Source organism: Typopeltis vanoorti, chromosome 1, assembly GCF_054136105.1.
Source record: "Typopeltis vanoorti isolate ZY-2024b chromosome 1, IOZ_Tvanoo_1.0, whole genome shotgun sequence".
NCBI lineage: Eukaryota > Metazoa > Arthropoda > Arachnida > Uropygi > Thelyphonidae > Typopeltis > Typopeltis vanoorti.
The window spans coordinates 67,070,803-67,094,655 of record NC_143549.1 but is presented as its reverse complement, the minus strand read 5'-3'; the positions used below and the strand labels follow the sequence as shown (position 1 = coordinate 67,094,655).

Below are 23,853 nucleotides of genomic sequence, written 5' to 3'. Positions count from 1 at the left end.
AAGGCATTGAAAGGATATTACATGGAAGTTGAATGCGAACTGAAACAAATGGAATGGATATGAAATTAGTGCTTTCGACATGAGGGTGGCAGCTGGTGGACAGATAACAAAGAGGTATTATGTGTAAGAGCAAAATTTAGGAGAAAGCAGTGACTAGCAATGTGCCCCAAGGCTCTGCACTTGGACCACTTCTGTCTGATTTGTACATAATAGTATGGAAAAAGATTTGAAGGGAAATATTGCATAATAGTCAATCAAGGCAACATAGATACCTTGCACAATAATTTAAATAAGCCGACAGTATGGACAAAAAAAATAATGGATGCCAGTTTAATGTGGAAGAGTGTAAAGGTATGCATTTTGGGATGAAACAATTACAAGTTGTGTACCACATAGATGAAACTGTACTCCAGAATTGAAGCTAGGTATTTGGGGGTACTGATGGATACAGAGATGAAGTTCAGAGGATATATTGCAGAGGGGGCCCTATGTAGCCCTTGGGATTTCTTGGTTATTAAAAAGTACATAAGCAGAAATAAAGAAGTTAACAGCCTTGATATGGTTATCTGAGTTGCTGTGCTCAGGTCTGGTCACCTGAGATTTTGAGAATAAGAAAGTTGTGGAGCTGATCCAGAGGTGAGTGAACAAGATGGTGATTGGTCTGTGAAATGTGCTCCCTGTGAGATAAATTGAGGGTCTTGGGTTTGTTTAATAGGCAGAAAAGATGGGATACGAGAGAAACTTCATCATCAAATTCCTGCCATGTACATGGCAGGAATTTGATGATGAAGATAACCTCAAGGGGTGTACAGGATATGATAGTACTACATGAAAAAAATTACATCATTACTAACTTCCTATCTACAATTTTCCTCCAAATCAGTCTGTTACTTGTCAAGACTGCAACATTATCAGATCTTATATTTCTATCGTCTAAGGCACGTTGTACCGTATCAATCCACCTATATCTTGGTTTTCCTCTGGGTCGTTTTCCTGCCAACCTGGCAGAGAACACTTGTTTTGCTAATCTGTCCTTGCCCATTCTGTTTAAGTGACCATATAACCTGAGATTAGCTCTGCTAACACATTCCTGGATGCTGACAATGTCAAGTTCATTGCTAATATCCTCGTTTTTAATATGATATTGCCATTGATGCCATCTGTTCACGTCTCTAATCTTTTTCAGGATTCATCTGCAGTCTCTAGTCTTTGGTCAAGTGTTTTACTTCTGACCCAGCTCTCAGATCCATAAGTTAAAACTTATGGATCTGAACACTGTCTTTGTATACAGCTAATTTAGTGTTCTGACCAATTTCTCTCTTATTCAATATGAATTTATTCAGTTGATTTCCTATCACACCAACCTTGTTGATTCTGTTGTCTATTTCCATATTTAATTTACCATCTGCACTAAAAATTGTGCCTAAGTAGCTGAAATGTTTTACTTCTTCCACAAGTTCCCCATTCACAACACAGTTGACATTTTCAACCATTCTACCTATTTTCATTGTCTTTGTCTTTTTATTGCTGACCTTCATACTATATCTATTACAACAGTTATTCAATTTAGTCAGGGAATCTTGCAAACTTGTAGCAGATTTATTTAGAAGTATAACAACGTCCGCAAAAAGCAAAAAGGCTGACATTAACATCTCCAATTCTGATATCATGTTTAATACCACTTCTTTCATAATGTGATCCATATAGATAATGAATAACAGAGGGGATAATGTACATCCTTGTCTCACACCAGCTTTAACATTAATCCATCTTCCTGTACGTCCTTCAATTCTAACTGCTGACTTACAACTCATATAAAGACTAAGTATTGCTTGATATAATGCCCCATTGACACCATATAACTGTAGTGTATTGAATAGATTCTCTCTTGGCACCTTGTCGTATGCCTTTTCCAAATCGACAAAATTTAAATACAGACTTCGTTATATTCCCAGGCTTTCTCGACTATTTGTCGTAAAGTGAAGATCTGATCCTGACAGCCTCTATTTGGCCTGAATCCAGTTTGTTCTTCACCAAGTTTTCCACAATTCTTCTCAACCGTTTCTCAAGTATACTTGCATAGATCTTGCCAGGAACACTCAGTAGGGAAATACCTCTGTATTTCTCACATTCAGTTTTATTTCCCTTTTTATATATGGGTACTGTTAGAGCTCTACTCCAATCATCGGGAATTCGTCCCTCTGTCCAGGCTTTCTGAACTATGCAGTGCAGCCACTGTAAGCCTTTTATACCACCATACTTCAGCATTTCTGGTCGAATATCATCTACTCCTGTTGCCTTTCCATATGTCAAACCTTTTTCTATTACAAGTATGGATATATATTCCTGACTGTTGAGTGTTTTTTACCACTGTGTTATCACTGCTTGTATCAGTTATCAATTTTTCGAAGTAATTATTCCATACTTCAAGGATATCTTTTTTCCTCCCATTTTCATGTCACCTTTATCATCTCTAATTCCTCCATTTCTAAGCTTCCTCAACATCCTCCAGAATATCTTACCACTTTCTTGATATTTATTTTCTATGTATTCTTGCCAAAGTCCTCCCATGACTTTTGTTAGCTAGTTTTACACAGTGTTTAGCTTTCTTACATTTGTCTATGTATTCTCTAAGAGCACAAACTGACTTATTTGCCAGGAACTTTTCATATGCTTTCTTCTTTTCCTTCACTCTTTAACTTCCTGTGTTCTATCCTTGCAGACAACCTCACTACATGCCTCTCTGGCTGAATCAATCAGGGTTTTCTTCAAGGTTTGCCACTGAATCTCCAAGGCTTGGTTCCTGTTCTCAAACTCTTTCATTTTTTCTTCAATAATCTTTGTATATTTTAGTCTACAGTTCACATCTGAGAACTGCTCAACTTTTATTTCCTTTACTACTTTCTTACATGTTCCTGATTTTCAACATAAAATTCAAGTTTATCCTACTTAAGACTAAATGGTGATCACTTCCAATTTCAAATCCTCCGTACACTCTGGTGTCCTGCACCAGGGAGAAAACATCACTATCAACAATAACATGGTCAATGAGACTTTTCTTATTCCTTGCCTCTTCTCTCCATGTGAATTTGTGCACATTTTTATGTTGGAACATAAAATAGTAATAACCAGTCCATGTCCTTAGCAGAAATCCAACAGGTATTTGCCATTATTATTAGCTTTGCTCTTTTATCCAAATTTTCCCAAAATATTTTTGCATGGCTGACAATTACTTCCTACTCTGCTGTTTAGATTCCCAACCAGGACCAACTTTTCATTTTTCATTGTGTCAGTAGCTTTCTCTAGAGACTCAAAAATTCCTCGACTTCTCTCTTAGTAGAGTCTTCTGTTGGACATAGGCACAAATAAGTCTGATTGTCCAGTTCCCCATTCTGATATTTGCCCATGTCACTCTACTTGAGACTGCCTGCCATTCAAGAAGATTAGCCTCGTATTTAGTGTTGGATACTATGGCTACTCCTCCTTTTCTTTGATTGTCATTGCCTGAATATAGCATTTTGTATTTATTGCTCAGAAAAATCTCTCCAGTGTTTGTCTTTTTTGTTTCGGTCACCCCTATTATGTTCATCTGATACTTATTTAATTCCTCAGCTAGCTCCATTTCTTTGCCATGCAGGCCTCTTATGTTGATAGTACCGATGTTTAAATCGGGTAATGTTGAGTTGTGGTGTGCTTTCAGATTTCTTCCAGTAGCTAACTTTTCGATGTTCGCCCTGGTTCCCTGGCAAAAACAATGGGGGCCTTGTTTAACTGGATGACGCCCTAGCCGGCATGAAATTTTGTCATGTTGTACCATCATTTTCTATATTGGTTTAAGTTAATAAGAATACAATTTGGTTGGCTAAATCCCAAATTGCCAGCCCATCCTCATTCGTTCAATATCCAGGTAGATACCCAACAGGGTGCACCATGAGAAAGTGAGGATTGGACATTAGGTCAGAGTCCCTGGTTGGTTCTCCGCATTCGTTTAAAGGCTATGTGGAGGTCTCCTCTCAGGAACTTAAATTACTGCAAGAAAAAAAAAAATTTTTTTATTGGATTGATGTAGTTGAAATATTTCTGCACTTGGCTAGAGGAGGCATCCTGGTGTAGAAATTAGTAAGCTTGCCATTAGCAACCGTGCGAGGACTAGCTTTTTCTCTGGCTAATGAATGGAATGTGTTGCCAGATATTGTGTGGATAGGGTGGATCTCCTGTGATGAGTCTTGAAGCTCCATGGAGGCTCTTGTGCAATAATAAAATTGCTCATAGTAGATTAATCATAATATAAACTTAATCATGTAATGCTATCATGTATATTATCATCATTAATAATCTGGAAGTTGATGCTATTTGTTGAGTGTGCTCTAATGCCAGTGTTCTTGTAGTGAAAGGTACTATATGTAAAATGATAAGCATGAAATTGTAATAAAGCAGAAATGAAAATCTTAAAAAAAATGATAAAAATTAAAAACAACAATTTGTTATAAAAGTTTTCAAGATCACAGAATATATATGTACGAGGTGGTATCAAAAAGTCTCGAGACTAGGTTTGTAACATGCCAACAGATGGCAGCACAAGGCTACACGCAGAGTCACAGGGAGCACCTATCTTCATAAGTCAGTGTGCCAAAAGACATTGTCTTGTGTACATCGCGAGATGTGCAACTGATGCTATTCTGATCAGCTGCGTTACCACATCAGCGATTTCATCAAGGTCAGCAAGTTAGAACAAAGAGTAAATGTGAAATTCTGCATGAAACTGGGCAAATCTGCCACAGAGACGTTTGACATGATTCGTCAATTTTACGGCAATGCTGCAATGAGTCATTCAAGGTGTTTTGAGTGGCACATGCTTCAAGAGTGGAAGAACATCATTGGAAGACGATGCGGAGATCCAGCACAAATCGCAGAAGGTGCTTGACATGTTTCAAAAAGAAGACTTCCAGGACACATTCCAGAAGTGGCAAGAACACTGGGAGTGCTGTATTGACATGCAAGGGGATTTATTTTGAAGGTGATAGTGTGTAAACGTAGATAAAGTAATTTCTCGTAAACAGAGCTAGTCTCGAAACTTTTTTGATACCACCTCGTATTATTTCTTTAATGAAAGGAAAGTAATGTTCAAATGAACTTTTCTCTACAGAGGGTAGTAAATATATATATATATATAATTCATAAGAATGATAGCCTTTTTTCTTCTTTAAATAATGATTTTAGAAATTATGGATGCATCTCAAACTACATTGCTTGTATCCTACCAGTAGGTTGTGCACATCACACCTTTCCTTTTCATTTTATTTGCTGAATGACATTAACTTTCATTACACTATTTTTCTTGATATATGAAACTTTGTCAGTAGGAAAAAAAATCATGGTGCAGCCTATGGATACCTGCAAAATATAGAATGCATTCCAACAGCTATTTGAATAGTTTGAGATACTATTCATGCTTAGGGCCACGCATCTCTGAAATAAATATCTAAGTCACAATTACAAGATGATCCAGGCACTTTTAGAATTTGTCCTTATTTTAAGATTTTCTATATGAAGTTGATATTTTCCTATTTCTGGTCTTTGTGGCATAGTCTGTAATATTCAACTGAAGGTGAGGCTGCCTCTCTGATATATTGGGGAGTAGTACGGTTATTCTTTCCTGAAACTCAGGTTTTTTCATCCTGCAAAACAAATAAACTGGCCTAAGAGTACATGAAATTGACAGACATAGCATACTATGTATACTGTGTCCATCAATTTCACACAGCAGAGCAGTCCTATCAGAGCATTAGTTAAGTTTATATGATGTTAACTTAGCTACATTAGGTTATGGTGAATTATATTTTCATTTTTTATTCTGTTATATTTGGGTTTCTATAAGAATAATTCAGAAGATATTTTTGAGAATAGGACTGGTGGTGGGAGGACTAGGGACCATATATGGAAGCTGGGCAAGAATGTGGTTATCAAGGGTGTTATGAGCTAGGCTTTTTACTTGGCGAGTGGTGAATGAGTGGAATAAACTGCCAGAGTCTGTTGTGGGTGTCATGACTATGAATGAGTTCAAGGCGAGGTATGATAGATACTGTGTGAATGTCGAATAGTTGTTCTTGACATGATGTTAGGGCCTCCCTCGATGAGTCTGTTGACTCCCTGGAGTTGCCCATAATAATAATAATATTAAATTAGCTCATTCTTACAAACAAAATATATAAATCAGAAATCAGTGTAAATCAATCAAAGAATATTGAAATTACTCGAGTGATTTTTTTTACAATTTTTCTGAAACAAATTGTGTAATTCAATAACTTTCACTTTATAAGTTATACAATTTGAATATACCCACATTTTATCTCCAAAAGGCCAGTATGCTGTGAAGAAGAGCACTGTATTTGGCTAGTTCAAAAAATTCATGTTACAACATCACTCTAGGAAACCATTTTCATTCCAGTTTCAGTTTATTCTGAGTCATTTCTTCAAGCTTCTGAAGCTAATCCGAACACAAGTATAGATTTGTCATCTCAATCAGGTACTCCAACAGAAACTGTGCAACATCATCACCACCACCATATTGCCATAGTCCATGATAAGGTGTCAAAAATATTCGGTGTGAACTAACATTAGAACTTAACATCAGGTGATGTTTTGTAGAGAAATCTTTCCGGTCTTTGATAAACTTATCAAGTGATTGTTTCCAGAATGGAAAGTGAATCTACCATATTTACTCGAATATAACTCACATTTTTTTTTCCCAAAATGAAAGCTAAAAAATTGTGGTGTGAGATATATGCAGGGATTTTCGTAAACTAAAGTTTTCAGGAAAAAACTGAAAATGGTGTGACTTACCAAGGATCTCTATTCGCTATTGCTACTTCTAGCCTTGAGCGGTTTTCTTGTGGCATCGACAAAGTCATCTACCCAAATAGGGTGATCTTCTTTCCCATTATTTCAAGCAAAAATTACCAGTAATTTACAAGACTTGAGATATGTAATGAACAATCCTTCACGAATGACTAACGAGAAGTGAAAGCAGAGCCCGAAACAGTAGGCCAGTAGAGATAAGAGCAGCTATGAAGATATGCATATGATTGGTGCAGTATTAACAAAAGATCACACAATCCAATGACAAAGACAAGTCAATAATTGTTGAGTTGAAATGCTAATTCTTTTCAGCCGAATTCCATTATATCTGAAACTGCCATGACAGGGTGGTGTTTTGCCCATTTATCGTTCTGACAGAACTTCTCATTACCATTTGTGTATCTCTTCCACATCTCTCGGGCAGGCTCAACTCGCACAAAGTTTCACCCCTTCAGTTGAATATTATTGCTGCTCATTTGTGTGCTGCTTCCGTGTCAAGCTGGTGGGCGAACACACACACATTATATGGCATGTTTTAATTAGTGGTAGAATTTTATTTGAAGTTAGCCTTTGTGATCTGTCTTAATGACATCGAAAATTTGTTGATCTGCAGACCATTAAGTTTTATATATATAAAACATTGTAAAAAATTTAATATCGTTGGTTAGTAATTTTTTTGTTATCAATTAAATCTTATAATTAATTCTTGTTTGGCTTCGTCTTTGAAAAATCTGCTAATTTTGTTATTTACTTATATGTTATGTTTTGCCCCTTGTCTAATCTTAATCCTTGGTAGTACTTCAAACTTATGGCCGCTACTAATATATTGCTCAAGTGTGCGAAACTCCGATAACAAAGACAGAGCCTCAGGCTAAAGCCAGATTCTTTGTTAGATTACTAGTGCTCAATCTGATTAAAAATTTTGGAAATTTATTTGTTTAAGCTGCGCCACCAAAATTTACAGGATAAGAGAATTTTCTTTATCCAAGATTAAAACACTCAGTATGGCACACAATCCTAAATTCTCTATCTTATTCCTATACTTTAATTATATATGTTTCTCACTTTGCAGTCGTGACTATATCAAAATACATACACATAGGTTCTGTTTATGAACAGTGCATTGAATTTAGTGATCAGACAAGTATTTGTTTGGCAGGAAAAGAATTTATTCATTACTAAAAAAAGAGATATACAATTGTCATTCAATAAATTCATCTAAGTCTAGCATATAGGGTCTATTAAACAACTCAATATAATATATATACTCCTGTCCCTTAACTAATCTTGAACTTTTCAGGGACCACGTGCTTAGGAACTTACCCCTTAAAACTTTAGCTTAATTTAGATTATCATCACATAAAACTCAGGTCCAGGAATTATCTATTAACATCAGATTCATTTGTATTACACTCTACAACTTAGCTATGATCTCTAGCGCAGAGTAATTGATCTCATCTAGTGGTATAGTTCCTAAAGTCCTGTATTACTACATAAAGTACATTCCAGTTAATTTTCATTCACCATCACAAAGTTCTTACTTAGTAGTGAAGTCGGGATCTCTCTGGCTTTTTCTTGCGAACATCTTTTGAATTCCTGTGGCTCATAATTTCACATCAGTTTCTTTCTAGATGAGTTTCTTTTGCTGCTACGGTCATGATTCATTGCCTACGATCCTTGCAAAGCTCAGCTACCATTGTCCGACTGCATAATCTCCTCGGGTTACATTGACTTCATTGCCGTATGGAGTCCTAAATCTCACGTTGGAATTCTACTTGACCACATAACTGCACTCGGACACTCCACTCCCGACCGTACTGGAACATCGACTCTCCGGAACGATGATGAGAACGTCATCGTCCACTCAGCACCTCGATATTCTGCACCCGATACTGTTGCTTGTCGTTACATTTCCATGGGAAACCCCCTTTGCATTCGTGTTAGCCTCAGGTCACTAATTAATCCTTTTATTTTGTCTGGAACTTTAGCTTGACCTTGGTATACTTATGTACAATTCACCACATATACAATTTCTATTTTTCTCATACAAAACACTCGATAATACAATATTCAAAATTTAAAGGAAAAGACATTAACGTTATTTCATTTACACTCAATTTCTCTTATTAACAGACAAGTATTTTAGTAGGATTTTTGATACTTGTTAAATCTGAACAATAGGTATTATATTACTATAATTCCTTCTATTCAAGATTTAACAACATCTTTATTTTTAGATAAAATGTTGCACTGAAATCTATATACATTTCTGAGACAACTTATGTATATGTGTGGGTGTGTGTATTTTTTTAAAGTGCAACCTTGAAGGCATTCAAATTTAGTAGGTTTTGTCTTTCTCCATAGTGTATCAGGTGATTGGAAAAGTTTCTTTTGATTTCTTAGGATAAAATTAAAACATTTGGAGGGGGAGAGAGAGAGAGAGAAGAAAAAAAAATTATTTGAAAAAAATATGCAACTTCACAAATGTAACATTCTCCTTACAAGTACCGATATAAATAATGCTGTTTAAAAACTCCTATTTAGTTAAAGTGAAAAAAAGTTGTCTCGCTTTCTTATGAGATGCATATATGATTGTCCAATAACAAGTAAAGGTAATAATTGGATAGTGAGATGTCTATGAAAGGTAACATAAAATTTCCCAACAAATACTATACAACTCCACATTTATTCCAGGTTGCTCATACCATGTGAGGCTTTGCATTGTCCAGAAAGAACACATTGCCTTCAGGTTATTCAGTGTTATATTAGTAATTTTCATGATGCAAGTCAACAACCAGTCCAAAAAATCGTTCATTATTATGATGTGAAGTCGTTCTTGTAGATAAACTTGTACGTTGGTTATACGTAGCTTTTAATTTTTCAGGAAATGACAATGTATACTAGAATATTAATTAAAAACTTTAATCAATACTTCCTATCTTCAGAGATCACAAAACAATGTTATGTGCACACAGGCACTAACACTAAGCAAATGAGAAAACTGAAGAAAGGTAACTGAAGTTGGTCCTAGACTAAGTTGGGTTGTCTTAGCCATTGGGCTGATGTTCTTAGAATGCAAGCTTCCCAAATTTGGGGCAGTCTCATGCACCCAAATTTGTTGAGGTTTGGGAAGTTTTTCAGAGCTGAGGCTGATTCAAGGAATAATTTTTCATACTTTTACTTTCTGTAGTGTAATAAAGTGGCTTTCTTCCAGTGTATTCTGTAGTGGATGTCCAATGCATGGTCAGCAAGTCCTGAGTGGCTGTATTGTGAAGCTGAGGCTGATTCAAGGAATAATCTTTCATACTTGTACTTGATGAGGTATAATGTGATGGAAGATTATTCCTTGAATCAGCCTCAGCTCCAAAAAACTTCCCAAACCTCAACAAATTTAGGTGCATAACTCTCCAAATTTGGGAAACTTGCATTCTAAGAACATCAGCCTAATGGACAAGACAACCCAATTTAACCTGCTTGGGGCGACTTCAGGACTGACTTCAGTTGCCTTTCTCCAGACTCATTTGCTTAGTGTTAGTGACCTGTGTGCACATGTCATTGTTTTTTTTTTTGTGATCCCTGAAGATGACAATGTAACATTGCCAAAATATAGGAAGGTATTGATTAAAGTTTTTAATTAAATTAACTAATTAATTAAATTAATTAGTATACATTGTCATTTCATGAAAAATTAAAAGCTATGATGGTGAAGGTGACAAGTAAACTTGACAGCTTCTAAAGTTTGTTGCTGGCTGTGAGTTTGCATAACCTATTTAGTAAGTTTGCACCTTTCTTATTTGATGCCCATGCAAATAATAGTTTTATCACTCATATTGATCAGTCGTGTCAGTTTATGAGGTCAATAGATTTCTTCCTCAACCATAAGTGCCCTGCATGTGTGGCTTGAATTATCATAGGTAGCCTCCAGTTTGTCATCATCTCTTACAGGGTGCATCATCACCTGATGTAGATTTTTTTAATCCTTTTTTGAGCTGTGAATTCACTTATATCTTCTCCAAATGCCATTTATATCTTATTGTAGTATTGTTTGCCCAGTTTATACTCAGAAATATGCTTGTAACACTATTTGGAATGGAAACTTGTTTGTTGCTTTTTCATTCTTGTACCGAACAGCACTTTATGCTTGCTAGATTTATGAGTTGACTCATCAGCATTTGTACTTTTGATGTGCATGTGCATCTACAGAAAAACATTTATGGTGACTTCCATATAATTTTTGTCAAAATGTGAACTTTGCAAAAACTGCATGAACTTTTCTTTGTTTATCCCCTCCCCTCTCCAGTCAAAAGGCTGCGGATTCAAATCCCGCTGTGGGCATGGATGTTTGTGATTGTCTGTGGAAATCTTAGTGGTGGTGGTGGTCAGTGGTAGATGGCATTGGTGTAGTTGTGGTCAGTTGGTGGTTTGAGTGATGGAGACAGAGTTGTAGAGCAGGTGCCCTCCCTCGATCACCCTTTGGACTCCCTGGAGGTGTCAAATGATAATAATAATATTAACACCCATATATCCTTTTATGTTCGGAATCCATTAAAAATAAATAATTAATTTAAAAAAAAAAGAATTGCTGCCATTCTGCAAATGTTTCCTGATTACTTGACAGTTTACTAGAATGTAATAACCAAAGATTTCCTTCCCTTGAACATCTGTGTTAAAATAAAAATTGAGATTTTTTTTTATCCCTTCTTTCTCTCTTTGCTAGACTACTGACAATGAAGTTTGTGGTTTCCCTCTTGTTAGTAATGTTTTTGAACAGTCAGGAGAATTCTGCAGATTGCTAAAAAAGAAATGTATTAAACATTATAGTTGGGAAAAGCTGCGTAGAGCTGAAATTGACATGGAGAGAATGCGTTATGTGAGTATATTATGTAAATTTGTAACGTGGAAACTAAATTTATAAATATATTGTTGGAAGTTTTTTCACTTGGCTATACTATAAATTAAAGATACCAAGAAATTATATACTTGGTTTAATCCTTTATCCAAGTGTAAGCAAACAAAGTTTGTTTACACTTGGATAAAGTGTAAGCAAACCTGAAGTATTTACAGGGACTGGGGCAACTCATATATGGAAGCTAATGACTTCACATCACTTGCCTTAGTATCCCATAATACAAAGCACATATCCGTACAGACATGTATGATGCGCTGCATTATGGAAAAGGTCACTACCCAGACCAGTTTTGACTGGTTATTGAGGACTCACCACTGGGAGCCAGACCCAGTCTTTAAGGATATGTGCTTTTCATTATGGGATACTAAGGCAAGTGATATGAAGTCATTATCTTCTATGTACGAGTTGTCCCAGTCCTGAAAATACTTCAGGACTGGGACAACTTAAAGAAAATACTTAAACTTGGATAAAGGATTAAACTAAGTATATAATTTCTTGGTATCTTTAATTTATAGTATAACCAAGTGAAAAAAACTTCAAACTATCTCTAATTCAGAGTATTTTAATAATCAGTTGTGACACCTTTTGGCTGCTCGTATATGAAAATATGACTTCTGCATTACTTCAACCTTAGTATCACCTCTGAGTCTGGCCCTCACTCATGAGACCTCAATAAAGGTTGAAACCAGTCTGGGTAGTGACCCTTCCCATAATGCATAGTATTATATGTCTGTGCGGATATGTGCTTTGCATTATGGGATACTAAGGCAAGTGATGTGAAGTCATTAGCTTCTATGTATGAGTTTCCCTGGTCCTGAAAATACTTCAGTCGCAAACTTTGTTTGCTTACACTTGGATAAAGGATTAAGCCAAGTATATAATTTCTTGGTATCTTTAATTTATTATAAATATATTGTTTTAAAGAACTAATTTGGAAAATTTTATATATATATATTATTATATTTTATATATATATACACACACACAAGGGTGGTCTGAAAAGTTCTCGACCTTGACCATAGTTGGCAACACTATCAGCAAGATTTTTTTTTCTAAGTTGGTATATCTGTCATAAGCATCCATGTGAAATTGCAAGTAATTCTATCAAGTAGTTTGTTTTATACAGCTGTCTGAAGCAAAAGTGTTGTCTGTATCCCTTGAAATGGATAAAATTGAGTAGCGTGCGGTTATAAAATTCTTTGTAAAAGAAGGTTTAACACCAAAAGAAATTCATTCGAAGTTCATAAAGGTTTATGGGCACTCTTCTCCTTTGTATTCGACAATTAAGAAATGGGCTGCTGAGTTTAAACATGGCCATACCAGCCTTGAAAATGATCCACATGAAGGACATCCAAAAGGTGTAACAACACCAGAAATCATTGATCGAATGCACGATATGACATTAGATGACCGATGAGTCAAAGTGCATGAAATTGCTGAGACTATAAGCATTTCAAAAGAACATGTAGGATATATTTTGCATGAAGAATTACAAAAATGAAAAAGCTTTCGCAAGATGGGTGCCTCGCTTGCTCACAGCAGATAAAAAACGCACTCGCATGAAAAATCTATGAACAGTTCTTGGAGCATTTTAAGAAGAATAAAAGTGATTTTGTGTGCCGATTTATTACTATGGATGAGACTTGGATTCATCATTACACACCAGAATCCAAACACAATCAAAACAGTGGACAGAAGCTGGTTATTCAGTGCCAAAAGAGACAAAGTTGGTTCCATCAGCAGGAAAGGTCATGGCATCGGTGTTTTGGGGGTGCTAAATTTTGTTTATTAATTATATTGAAAAGGATACAACAATAACGGGAATATTATTCCAATCTTTTAACCAGACTAGACGAAAAAAATTCATGAGAAAAGACCCGTTTTGCAGAAGAAAAAAATCATCTTTCATCAAGCAATGCACCTGTCCATAAAGGTGTTTTGGCAATGGGAAAATTAAGGGATCTGCACTATGAATTGTTGGAACATCCACCCTATTCTCCAGATTTGGCTCCCTCTGACTTCTCTTTCTTCCTAAAATTAAAACACTTCCTCGCTGGTCAGCATTTTTCTTCGAATCAAGAGGTGATTTCAGCTGTAGATCTTAATTTTGCAGATCTTACTGAGAGCCACTACAGGGACAGGATAATGGTGCTGGAGCATTGGTGGAATGAATGTTCTTGTCTTAAGGGAGATTATGTTGAAAAATAAAAATAATTTTGAAATTATAAATTTATTTTTTCATTGTTAGGATGAGAACTTTTCAGACCACCCTCGTATATATTTTTAATTCCATACATGCTTCTATTTCCTTATAAGATAAGGAAATAGAAGCATGTATGGAAGCATTTTATGAGAATGAGAGAAATGTGAATGAATAGTGACAGGCTAGGCACTCACATAAAAGAATACATTGAAATGATGCTTGTTGTCATGAAATTTAACTTAGGATAGAGTTTTGCAACATTAAACTACTGAATGGGTTCCGTTTGAATGGATTTGATGTTTAGACTAATTAGAAAAATTGTGGTCCGTGAAAGAGTGGATGCCCATATCCAACATCCTGTAATGATTTTCTTAGCCAACTCCCTTTCCCAAACTACTATATTATTCACTTTTGCCTAAGATTAAAAGTGCAAATGCTGCATAAGACAAAACCATTTTCAGGATTATCTTCTTTACACAATCACCTTTTGATCTCTCTCTCTCACTAATTACAGTAATCGTTTTTCATTACTATTTACAAATGATGCCAAGTTATAAAGGGTTTTTGATACAATACAGTAGTCCACCCCCTGATCCACAGGGGGGATACGTTCCAAGATACACTGTAGATACCTGAAACCATAGATAGTACCAAACCCTATATATACTATGTTTTTTCCTATACATACATACCTCTGATAAAGTTTAATTTATAAATTAGGCACAGTAAGAGATTAACAACTAATAATAAAATAGAACAATTATAATAACATATTGTAATAAAAGTTATCTGAATGTGAATGGAATCTTGGGAACCTCAGCATACTTTTTTTTTATTATTTATTTATTATTTTATGAAGTTGAGAACTTTCACCTTTTTCACTTAAAAGGAAGCACTGTGGCTTCTCTTTGGCATATTCGAATCACCAGCATCACTACTCTTGCACTTCAGGGCCATTATTAAGTAAAATAACAGTTACTTGAACACGCGCTGTGATACTGCAACAGTTGATCTGATAACCGAGAACTACTCAGATCAGCATCCAATTTATAACTTATGACTTGTCTATCACTAAAAGAAAGAGCCATATGGCTTCATTTCGGCGATGTAAAATTACATTGGCAAAGTGAATATTAGATCCAACATTATTTCAAAGCCAAATGTTTGTAGAAAATATGAGAGTTTCGTAAGTTGACCTGAGAGGTTACGAGAATACAATCCTCTGCATCCCCCGAGTTGCCTTAGCTTGCACTACTTGACTTAAGTAGCTAAGGCAACTTGGGGATGCAGAGGATTGTATTCTCGTAAGCTCTCATCTCAGGTCAACTTATGAAACTTTCATAGTTTCTACAAATATCCATCTTGGAAATAATTTTGGGTCTAGTATCCACTTTGCATATGTAATTATAAATTGTTTATTGCTGGAATTTTCCATTTAATATTTTCAGACTGAGGTTGACCACAGATAACTGAAACTGCAGGTAGTGAACTCGTAGATGTGGGGAGGACTACGGTATCTCTATGATGACATGATTAGATAGATGATATGGTCAGGCTTATGATAATGTCACTTCAGGTTATCAAGTACAAAGCATTTTGGACATATGACACTGTGGGCTTATGATGACGTTTATTGCATGTGGTTAATGACGCTAAGACTTAGGAGCGATGGTTTACAGAGCTAAAGTTTAAGGATGACATAGTACATTGTCATCATTATAGATAACTGTGATGTTAAAGGGAAGTCTAATTTGTAGGGATAAGAGTCATTCTTCCTCTTTCTAAAGAATTGATTAGACTATATATAGGCTATTGATCTAAAATATGGTGATCTGGATTTTGGAGGGAATGGTAGAAGAGAAGGTGAAGAGGTGATGACTAAATAAGATGGAAAGAAAGTAGACTTCAGATTTAAATAGCTACATAAATGAAAGGGAATTTAATTAAAAAAATACAAGTTAACAAGGGATTTTATAGCATATGTGGAATGTTAATTATGGGGAAAGATGGAGAAAAAGTAGACTTCAAAAAAAAAAAAAAAAAAAAAAATCAGCTAGCGCCTTTTTATTCCTGTATACGGGAAGTAGGTGAGGCCATTTAGCCCTATCTAACTTTTTGGAGACTGAGTGGGCAGTTCAATCTCCACTGGTACCAATCAGAGATAGATGGCCCAAGGCTATCACTAATTAAGCGGTACACAGCGAGGAGAGATGGCTCGAATGTGCCGCCATCTCGTGGTCCCTAACCCTAACACAATATATTTGTCTGAAATAATGTGGGTTCTACGGTCGATTTTCTTGAGTTTACAGGATGAAAAACCCAAGTTTCCGGGAGGAAAAACCTGCTTGCCTGTGCCAAAGATAGACTAACTCGGGAACGGGTCGAAAAAAGGCTTAGAAAAATTTCCTCTAGTTGCTCGAAACCAAGAGTCTTCCTTCGTGCGGCCAAGCGCCGTGGTATGCAAACGCCACATCCACTGAGCTACACAGGCTGTAGAGTAGACTTCAGGGAATAAAATAAAGACATAGGTTAGCAAGGGTTTTCATAGCATATGTGCATGGAAAATTTTTTGACCTAATGGATAGGAAAGGAGAAAAAGGAATCATCTCTGGAAGCCGAGTATGAACGTGGTATGAGAAAAATACTGTGTGTGTGTGTGTGTGTGTGTGGTGATGAATGAGTAGAATGTTTCCTGTGGGAATGGGGAGTGTTTCTGTAGTGAATCAGTTCTAAGGAAGGTAGGATAAAATAGAACTGAGGAACCCTCCTACAAATCAGTGTAGATTTTGAGATTTTAATGATCCCTGTAGTTGTTTCAACTGCCTTATTATGATGATTTGCTTTTGAAATTTTTCTTAGTGACTTTATTTTTATGCTATAATGTCAACAATAAAAGAAATGTGATTTGATTTGTAGTCACTAGTTGATTCAGTGGCAGACGATGTGAACATTTGTTCCACTGTATGAGATATATGGAGTGGGTGAAATTTAATGCACACAGGTGGTAGTAGTCAGTTACACACAAATGATAAATCTAGTAAATACAAACTGCTTTAATGTTTCTTGGCCATTCATTACATAAAATCATATCAGTGCCTCTTTAGCCTTTGGTAATGTTTCTGTTTTTGAATAATGCTACACCGCCAGAGGAAAGACCAACTATAGGCTTTCAGTTCTAGTCAACAGCTAGCACTAGCATTTTTTCTTCTAGTGGATGACTAGGGGGGAAAAAACCCTTTTCCTCTTCAAGAGTTTTTAGCTTATTCTCAAATTAGTTTCTCACACATGCAAGTAGGGTTTTTCCCCTTCCAAGAAATTCAAGTTTATAACCCTGCAACTCAGAAAAATTGACTATAAAACTCGTACTATTTTAGATATACAAATTAAAGTGTGTTTACTGTTTGGCTCCATGGCCAGACATATTAGTGTTTTAGTGCATTTAAACAGCCAGCATCCTAAAATATATCTTACCTATACAAGAAAGGAATCAAAAGTTTGGCCTATTGAGCTAGAAATATTAGTTACATATTTTTCATTTAGTTCATTATCTTTTCTATTTATAGAAAGCAAAGTAACACCATCATTCAGACAAACAATATAGTATCCTTAAAACACTAACATATAGGACCCAAAGCGATTTATTATTATTATTGTTACGCACCTCTAGGGAGTCCAAAGACTCATCAAGGGAGGGCACCTGCTCTACAACTTCACTCAATCCACCAGCTGATTGCAGCTCCACCAACGCCATCTACCATCGACCACCACCACTAGTATTTCCATAAACAATCGCAACCATCCATGCCAACGGCGGGATTCGAACGCGCAGCCTTCTGGCTGGAGAGTGGATATGCTAACCACTCAGTTATATAGCTTGTATAAAAGTTGTTTATTTACCAAGTTTTTTTTTTTTTTTAAACTGTTTTACAAATGTTGAGGGCCTTGTAAAATAGATAAAATACTACATGCAACATACAAGATCACAGCAAAAGTATTCTCATTCCCAGCATCCATGGCACATTTAAATGGACAGAAAAAATATAAATAAATATGATAAATAAATATCTCGCTACTCTTAAACTAACACCTGGTTGGCTGAGTAGTTAGCTTATCCACTCTGCAACCAACAGGTCATGAGTTTGAATCCCAGTATGGATGTTTGTGATTTTCTTTAAGCAGGAGAGGAATTTCATTGCCTGAAATTCTGCTCCTGTTACTCTGCTCTAGATTCCATGATACCAAACATGAAATTTAGAGCAGGGTTTCCAGGCTATGTATAAAATAAATAAAGCTACAAAAAATTAATAAAAATATAATAAAAAAAGTTACACATCAAATTAGCAACTCTTGTCCATTTTTCAAAGAAAAAAACTTCATTCCAGGAATGTATCAAGTGCCTCGTGCCTACAAGTTAGTCTACTATGGAGACAGACAGGAAGATAACTTTTAACATAAATCACCATCATCACTTTCCAAACATGCACCCTCAAGGAGTGTACAGAATACTATGACAGTACTACATTATTAAGTTTATTATTACTAATCTCCTATCATTTTCCCCTAAATTAATTGTCAGCACCTCCAATATTGTCAAATCTATATTTTGGTTTTCTAGGGCGCTTCTGACCAAATCAGTCCATTCTTTGTCTTCCTCTAGGTTTTTTTCTTGTCATCTTGGTATCAAACACCTGTTTGGCGAAGCCTACTTACATATTCACGAATGCTAACTATGTTGGGTTCCTTCCTACTATCTCTATTATTTATGATTTTGCCATTATTTATGGATGCCATCTGTTACCCCCCTCCTGATTTTTCTCAGAACTTTCATATCTGTGGTCTCTAGTCTTTGAATAGGTGCTTTATTTCTAACCCATCTCTGAAATCCATAACATACAAAACTGGTTTGAACACAGTCTTGTATACTGCTTGCTTTGTGTTTGAGCTAATTTTTGTCTATTTATTTAACTTGTCATCTTCACTCTGTGCCTAAATAGCTGAAATATTTTACTTGTTCTGTAGGTTCTCCATTATTATTTCTGACTGATATATATAAAAAATAAATAAATAAAAATCAAAGATTTTTTCAAAATCTACCAACACTAAATATGCTGGAAGATGATATTCATTTACTTTTCTATTACTTGATTGATAGTGTGAATATGATCTATTGCAGAGAATATTGCTCAAGCTAGTTCATATGGCTGTGCATCATCCAGAAATCATGATTCTATTTAATATAATGAATATAAACATTTTTGTACAATTGTGATAGCAGAACTGGCCTATAGTTATTGATCTATGCTGTCCTTTTTATGTAATAAGATAATCAATGATTTATGCCATTGGAGTGGAATTTTTCTGTAGTTAAAATATCATTAAATATATTCAGTATGACCCTATGAAACTGGAAAACTCCTGATTTTGTTCTATTAATATACCATCTTCTCCAGGACTTTTTTTTTCCCCTGACTTGAGCACTTTCCCTAATTTTTCTGTTATGATTGGTGCTCAGTATCTGACTGTTCAATGACTATTCCTTGCTTATTTTTTAGTTTTGGAATTCATTTTTTCTTCCATGCAGCCCTTGTTTGAATTTTTGTTTTCTTTCCGTCACATTTTTAAAAACTATATATCAGAATTCAGCATCCAGTATAAAGTTAGAACAGCAGGGAATGGAATTCGACATTGAGAGGAGATCCTATATCACCCAAATTATTTTTCTGTTATTACATTAGATTAAGTCTTTAGGAATGTTTTATGGGAAAACTATGGAATTAATATCACTGGAAAAAATCTCAATCATTTACATTTTGTAGATGACATTGTTCTTTTAGCAGAAAAATAAAGACACCAAAAAATGCAAAATGACCTTGACAAAGAAAGCAGTGAAAAGGTTTAATAATTAACATGACAAAACCAAAACTGATAACAAAATCAGATGAAATCGAACTAAAATTATCAGAATCCCATTAACATTGAGAACTATATATACTTCATAGAAATATTTTATCTGCTATTTAACCACTAACAAAGATGCCAAATAGGAACTGTTTTTATTTATTTTTTTAATATAATTTTTATTTCAACTAGTTTCATGAAATGCTTTGTTTCACTTCATCAGGAAATAACATGAATAAAGTAAAAAACAGTTAACATCTGTATTGAAAAATATTTGAACTTTTTTAAACAATGGAAAGTGTGCATTTGCTATTATGCTGCTGGTTTGTAGATACAAGGGTGTCATGATGGATTAAAGTAGTGCAGACTTGATGTAAAGTCATCTCTTGTTTTTGTTACTTTGTAGAGGATGCTTCATCATTTCAGCTGATTCTTTGAATGCTCTTGAGTAAAAACAGTAATCTATGTGGAACATTTTAGTTTGTTGCCATTCTACTTGATGTATTGTTTGTTGTATGTTCTGCTATCCCTGATTTATGCTTTCTTTCATTCTCAATATCCCTGAAGTGTTTTTTCATTGGCGTATCACTCCAGATCTGCCTGTCTGTCCTACTCTATATATGTAGATCACATTTGCAACTGATCTTGTAGACACCTGGTTTTTAAGTGGCAGATGTCGAGGTTTAGGTTTCAGGTAGTTTGAGATTTTGTTGATTGGGTGGAAGGTGACCTTCAAGTTTTGTTGGTGAAGCAATCTTGCTGTATTATTTGAGAGAATCACTGCTCCTTATAGTCTTGATTTGTTTGCTCTTCTGATTGGAAGTTGAAATAGATTTTTTTTTTTTACTAATGTTCTGTTGTAGCCAAAGGATTGAACTAAGATTCGGAACTGTAGCTCTTGGTTTCTTTTATCTAATTTGGTGGAAATTCTATAGGCTGTATTGTGCAAGGAATGGATGATGCCTATTTATTGTGCTTGTTGGTGATGAGAAGTTGCCTGTAGGTAAACTTGTGTTAATTGGTTTCCTATAGACTGAGAAGTTGAGTATGTTTTCTTTGGATACCTCAACTGGTGTATTCAAAAATGGTAATGTTACGTCGCCACTTCGCAGAATATTTGTTCTGAGCCTTCTATATGGCCTGTTAGCGTGCTTTCCTGTGACCTCAGATCTAAAGCTCCCTCGGATCACGGACTCTAACAAATTTCTTTGTTCTTCGCCAGTTAGAGTCACCCCTTGAATGTCGCAGGCCCTTCCTGAATCCGACATTTATATTACTTGACCCAAGTCAGGTAGAGTGGTGTACGGATTCAGGGATTTTTCAGTTGTGCCCTCTCCTAGCCTTACTAAATTTATTTAGATACTCTTCCCCTTTTATCACAGTTCGTGTGTTGGTGAGTGGCAATGTCGTTCTCAAACACAATTCAGTGACCAGGATTTAACAAGAAACACAAAGTTTAATTTTAACAAGATCAGGACACATAGAACAAAAATCAATGAATCAGTTAATTGTTATTTCAAGATTTAAACGTTCTACATGGTAATACATGACAATTTCAAACAGGACAAGATTGCTATTTTCTAAGAATGTTATAGATATAAGCATATACTATTAATTATCTGAACATTGATCTCTGGAGAGATCACTAAAGCGACACATATATGCATGATGTGAAGATCACATGACATGGGTCTTCAGACTACCAGTCCAAAGTCTCTATAAGTTCCGATACCAACAAATAGCCTCAGCTTCCTTTGCTAATGAAAAGTCCTAGCTGCTTTCCCCTTCTACATTTAACATATTTTAGATATAGCAAAGTTTTACATTACCATTTGATGCAGCATATGGTCACACTTCGTCACCACGTGCGAGTCACATGCAAACCCTGGTTGGACTTTACTCGCTTTGTGGAGCACTCTCCCTTTTGGATCAACGTGCACTAGAACTTGTTGGTGGGAATTTTTCACCATGCATCTCCAGGACTTATGAACCCTTCTAGGACATCACGGTTGAGGTTCCACTTGGTCCTGAGCTTCTTCGTTGGTCTGCACTTAGAGGTTTTCGTCGGACTTCATTCAACCGTCCGCACTGGCATCCCTTTGTTCTACTGCCGACGCTTCCTGTCCTCTGTGCTTCAATCACATTCCCTTTTTTTTCCCTCCTTCCTGCTTCACGTTCCCTGTACTCTCTCTCTCTCTTTTTTCCGACCACCAACTCCTATTGTACTGCAGCTTTCAGTCATGGTCGTTTCGATGACGTTGCACTTGAATGTGTGAGAGAGAGAGCTCCTCCCAGAGAATTGTCCACGTTTGTCTCTTTTCGCGAACCTTGCTTTAAGGATCACTAATGAGTTTGCCAAGGTCATGACCTCAGGGCCCTTAGTCACCACTGAAGTATGCACTGTTTCACACAGCCTATTCTTGGGTTGGTCATCAAATATGTCGCCTCACTACAAATTCATATATCCCTTTTCCTTGACATATAACATAACCTACAGTGTTTTTCCTTCTTTGGGCAGATATGCACTCATTTAATATTTACATGATATACTTTACCCCCCCCCCCCCCCAAACTCTTCCTTTTATTTGTAATACAATTTGCACCAGCAGTACAGGTATCTTTTGATTTAGGCTCTGTTTTTGTTGGATCCTGAATGAAAGTCTGTCTAGTAACAGCAGGCCTCATTCACGATCCAACAAAGGGCCCCCCCTTTTCCTTACATTTTTTTTTTCTTTCAGTGTGTTGTTGCTTTCCGTTGAGTTTAGGGGACAAACTACATTCTGCCTCCTCGCTGTTGTTATTGTGCTTTTGGTCCGCAACACGGTTTTCATCAGCCTGAGGACTCCCTTCAGAGAGCAACATTCTCGTCCCCTTTACCTTCCACAGATAAGGTTTTCTGATTCCAGTCGAATCCCATCAGCCGGATATTCTTTTCCTTTGGATGGGTTAGATTCCCCCGATCTGTCAGGCACATGGACTAAAGAGCAGCCTCCCTATTCTGGTTTCTTAAACTCGGTCTTGCCATAGCAGGGTCTTTTTTCTTGAGGAATTGGATCACCTTCCCTGGATAGCTACAAGCAAAATTATTTCTTGTGAGAAAGTCATCCCCCAGAATCAGCCCCACGTGAGGTAATGAACTTGTGGGTGTGACGAGGAAGGTATGCCATGCACACAGGCCGAACTTCAGCAAACTCACTCTCAGTCTCTTCGTAATTTGGGTTGCGAAGGGGGGATATGGCTGAGAGATTGATGGGGTTTTTCATGTGTCTCAATCTTCTATTTATTCCTGGTTCCATTCCTCTGATAAATTTCTCAGGAATCATAGAGTATTGGGAGCTGGTATCGATGATCCTCTTAAAGTTCCTTTCATAGGTTGTCACGTCTATGGTTATCCCTGGTGTCTGCCTTTCCCTTTTTCCCTTCCCTTTCTTTTGAAACCGTGTGCATATGTACGATGTTGCCTCTGCCTGATATCTAGCTTGGAATCTACCGGATGAAGCATAGCAGTCACGAGCAATGTGACCTAATTTGTTACAGGCATAGCATCGGGGTGTTTCTTTGCGATGCTCTCTTCATTTCTCTCCGCCCAAGGTAGAAACGGGGGAGAAGGTTTTTTCATTCTTGGGTAATAGTTGGTCCAATCTTTTCATGATGATGTCCATTTTCTCAAACATAGGTGCATGTAGCCTTTCAACTTCCCCCCCCCCCCCTTACTATACCTATGATCTTCTCCTCCTGGTATAGGAAATGCTCATGATTCTTAGTAGGGATCATCTTTAATTATTGAGTGCAGTGTCAAGCCGCTCAATGAGAGGTTGTTGCATCTTCTCGATCTCCTGTTTGACGATAGAATGAACTCCATTGTCATCACAGGGCATAAGGTTAATGCTGCAGATTGATTCTGTCTCAAGTTTCTCTTCATTTCCTTGGCCCCTTTGTCTTTCCTTCCTATCTATTTCTGTTTTGTTTGGCGCGTGGTCCTTAT

At 36.3% G+C, this 23,853-nt stretch overlaps 1 protein-coding gene across 3 annotated transcripts in view; it reads left to right on the top strand.

Moving 5' to 3' along the window:
- The window catches only part of LOC150110057 (CXXC-type zinc finger protein 1-like), a 298,921-nt gene that overhangs the window by 261,172 nt on the left and 13,896 nt on the right, over window positions 1–23,853 (top strand). For 2 of the 3 annotated variants that reach the window (XM_090390959.1, XM_090390969.1), the window contains exon 14: window positions 11,576–11,728. The exons of the other annotated variant lie outside the window; for it this stretch is intronic. In XM_090390959.1, coding sequence (XP_090247085.1) covers window positions 11,576–11,728 — 153 coding nt within the window. The remainder of the gene's footprint in view (window positions 1–11,575; window positions 11,729–23,853) is intronic. 3 annotated transcript variants of the gene reach the window in all.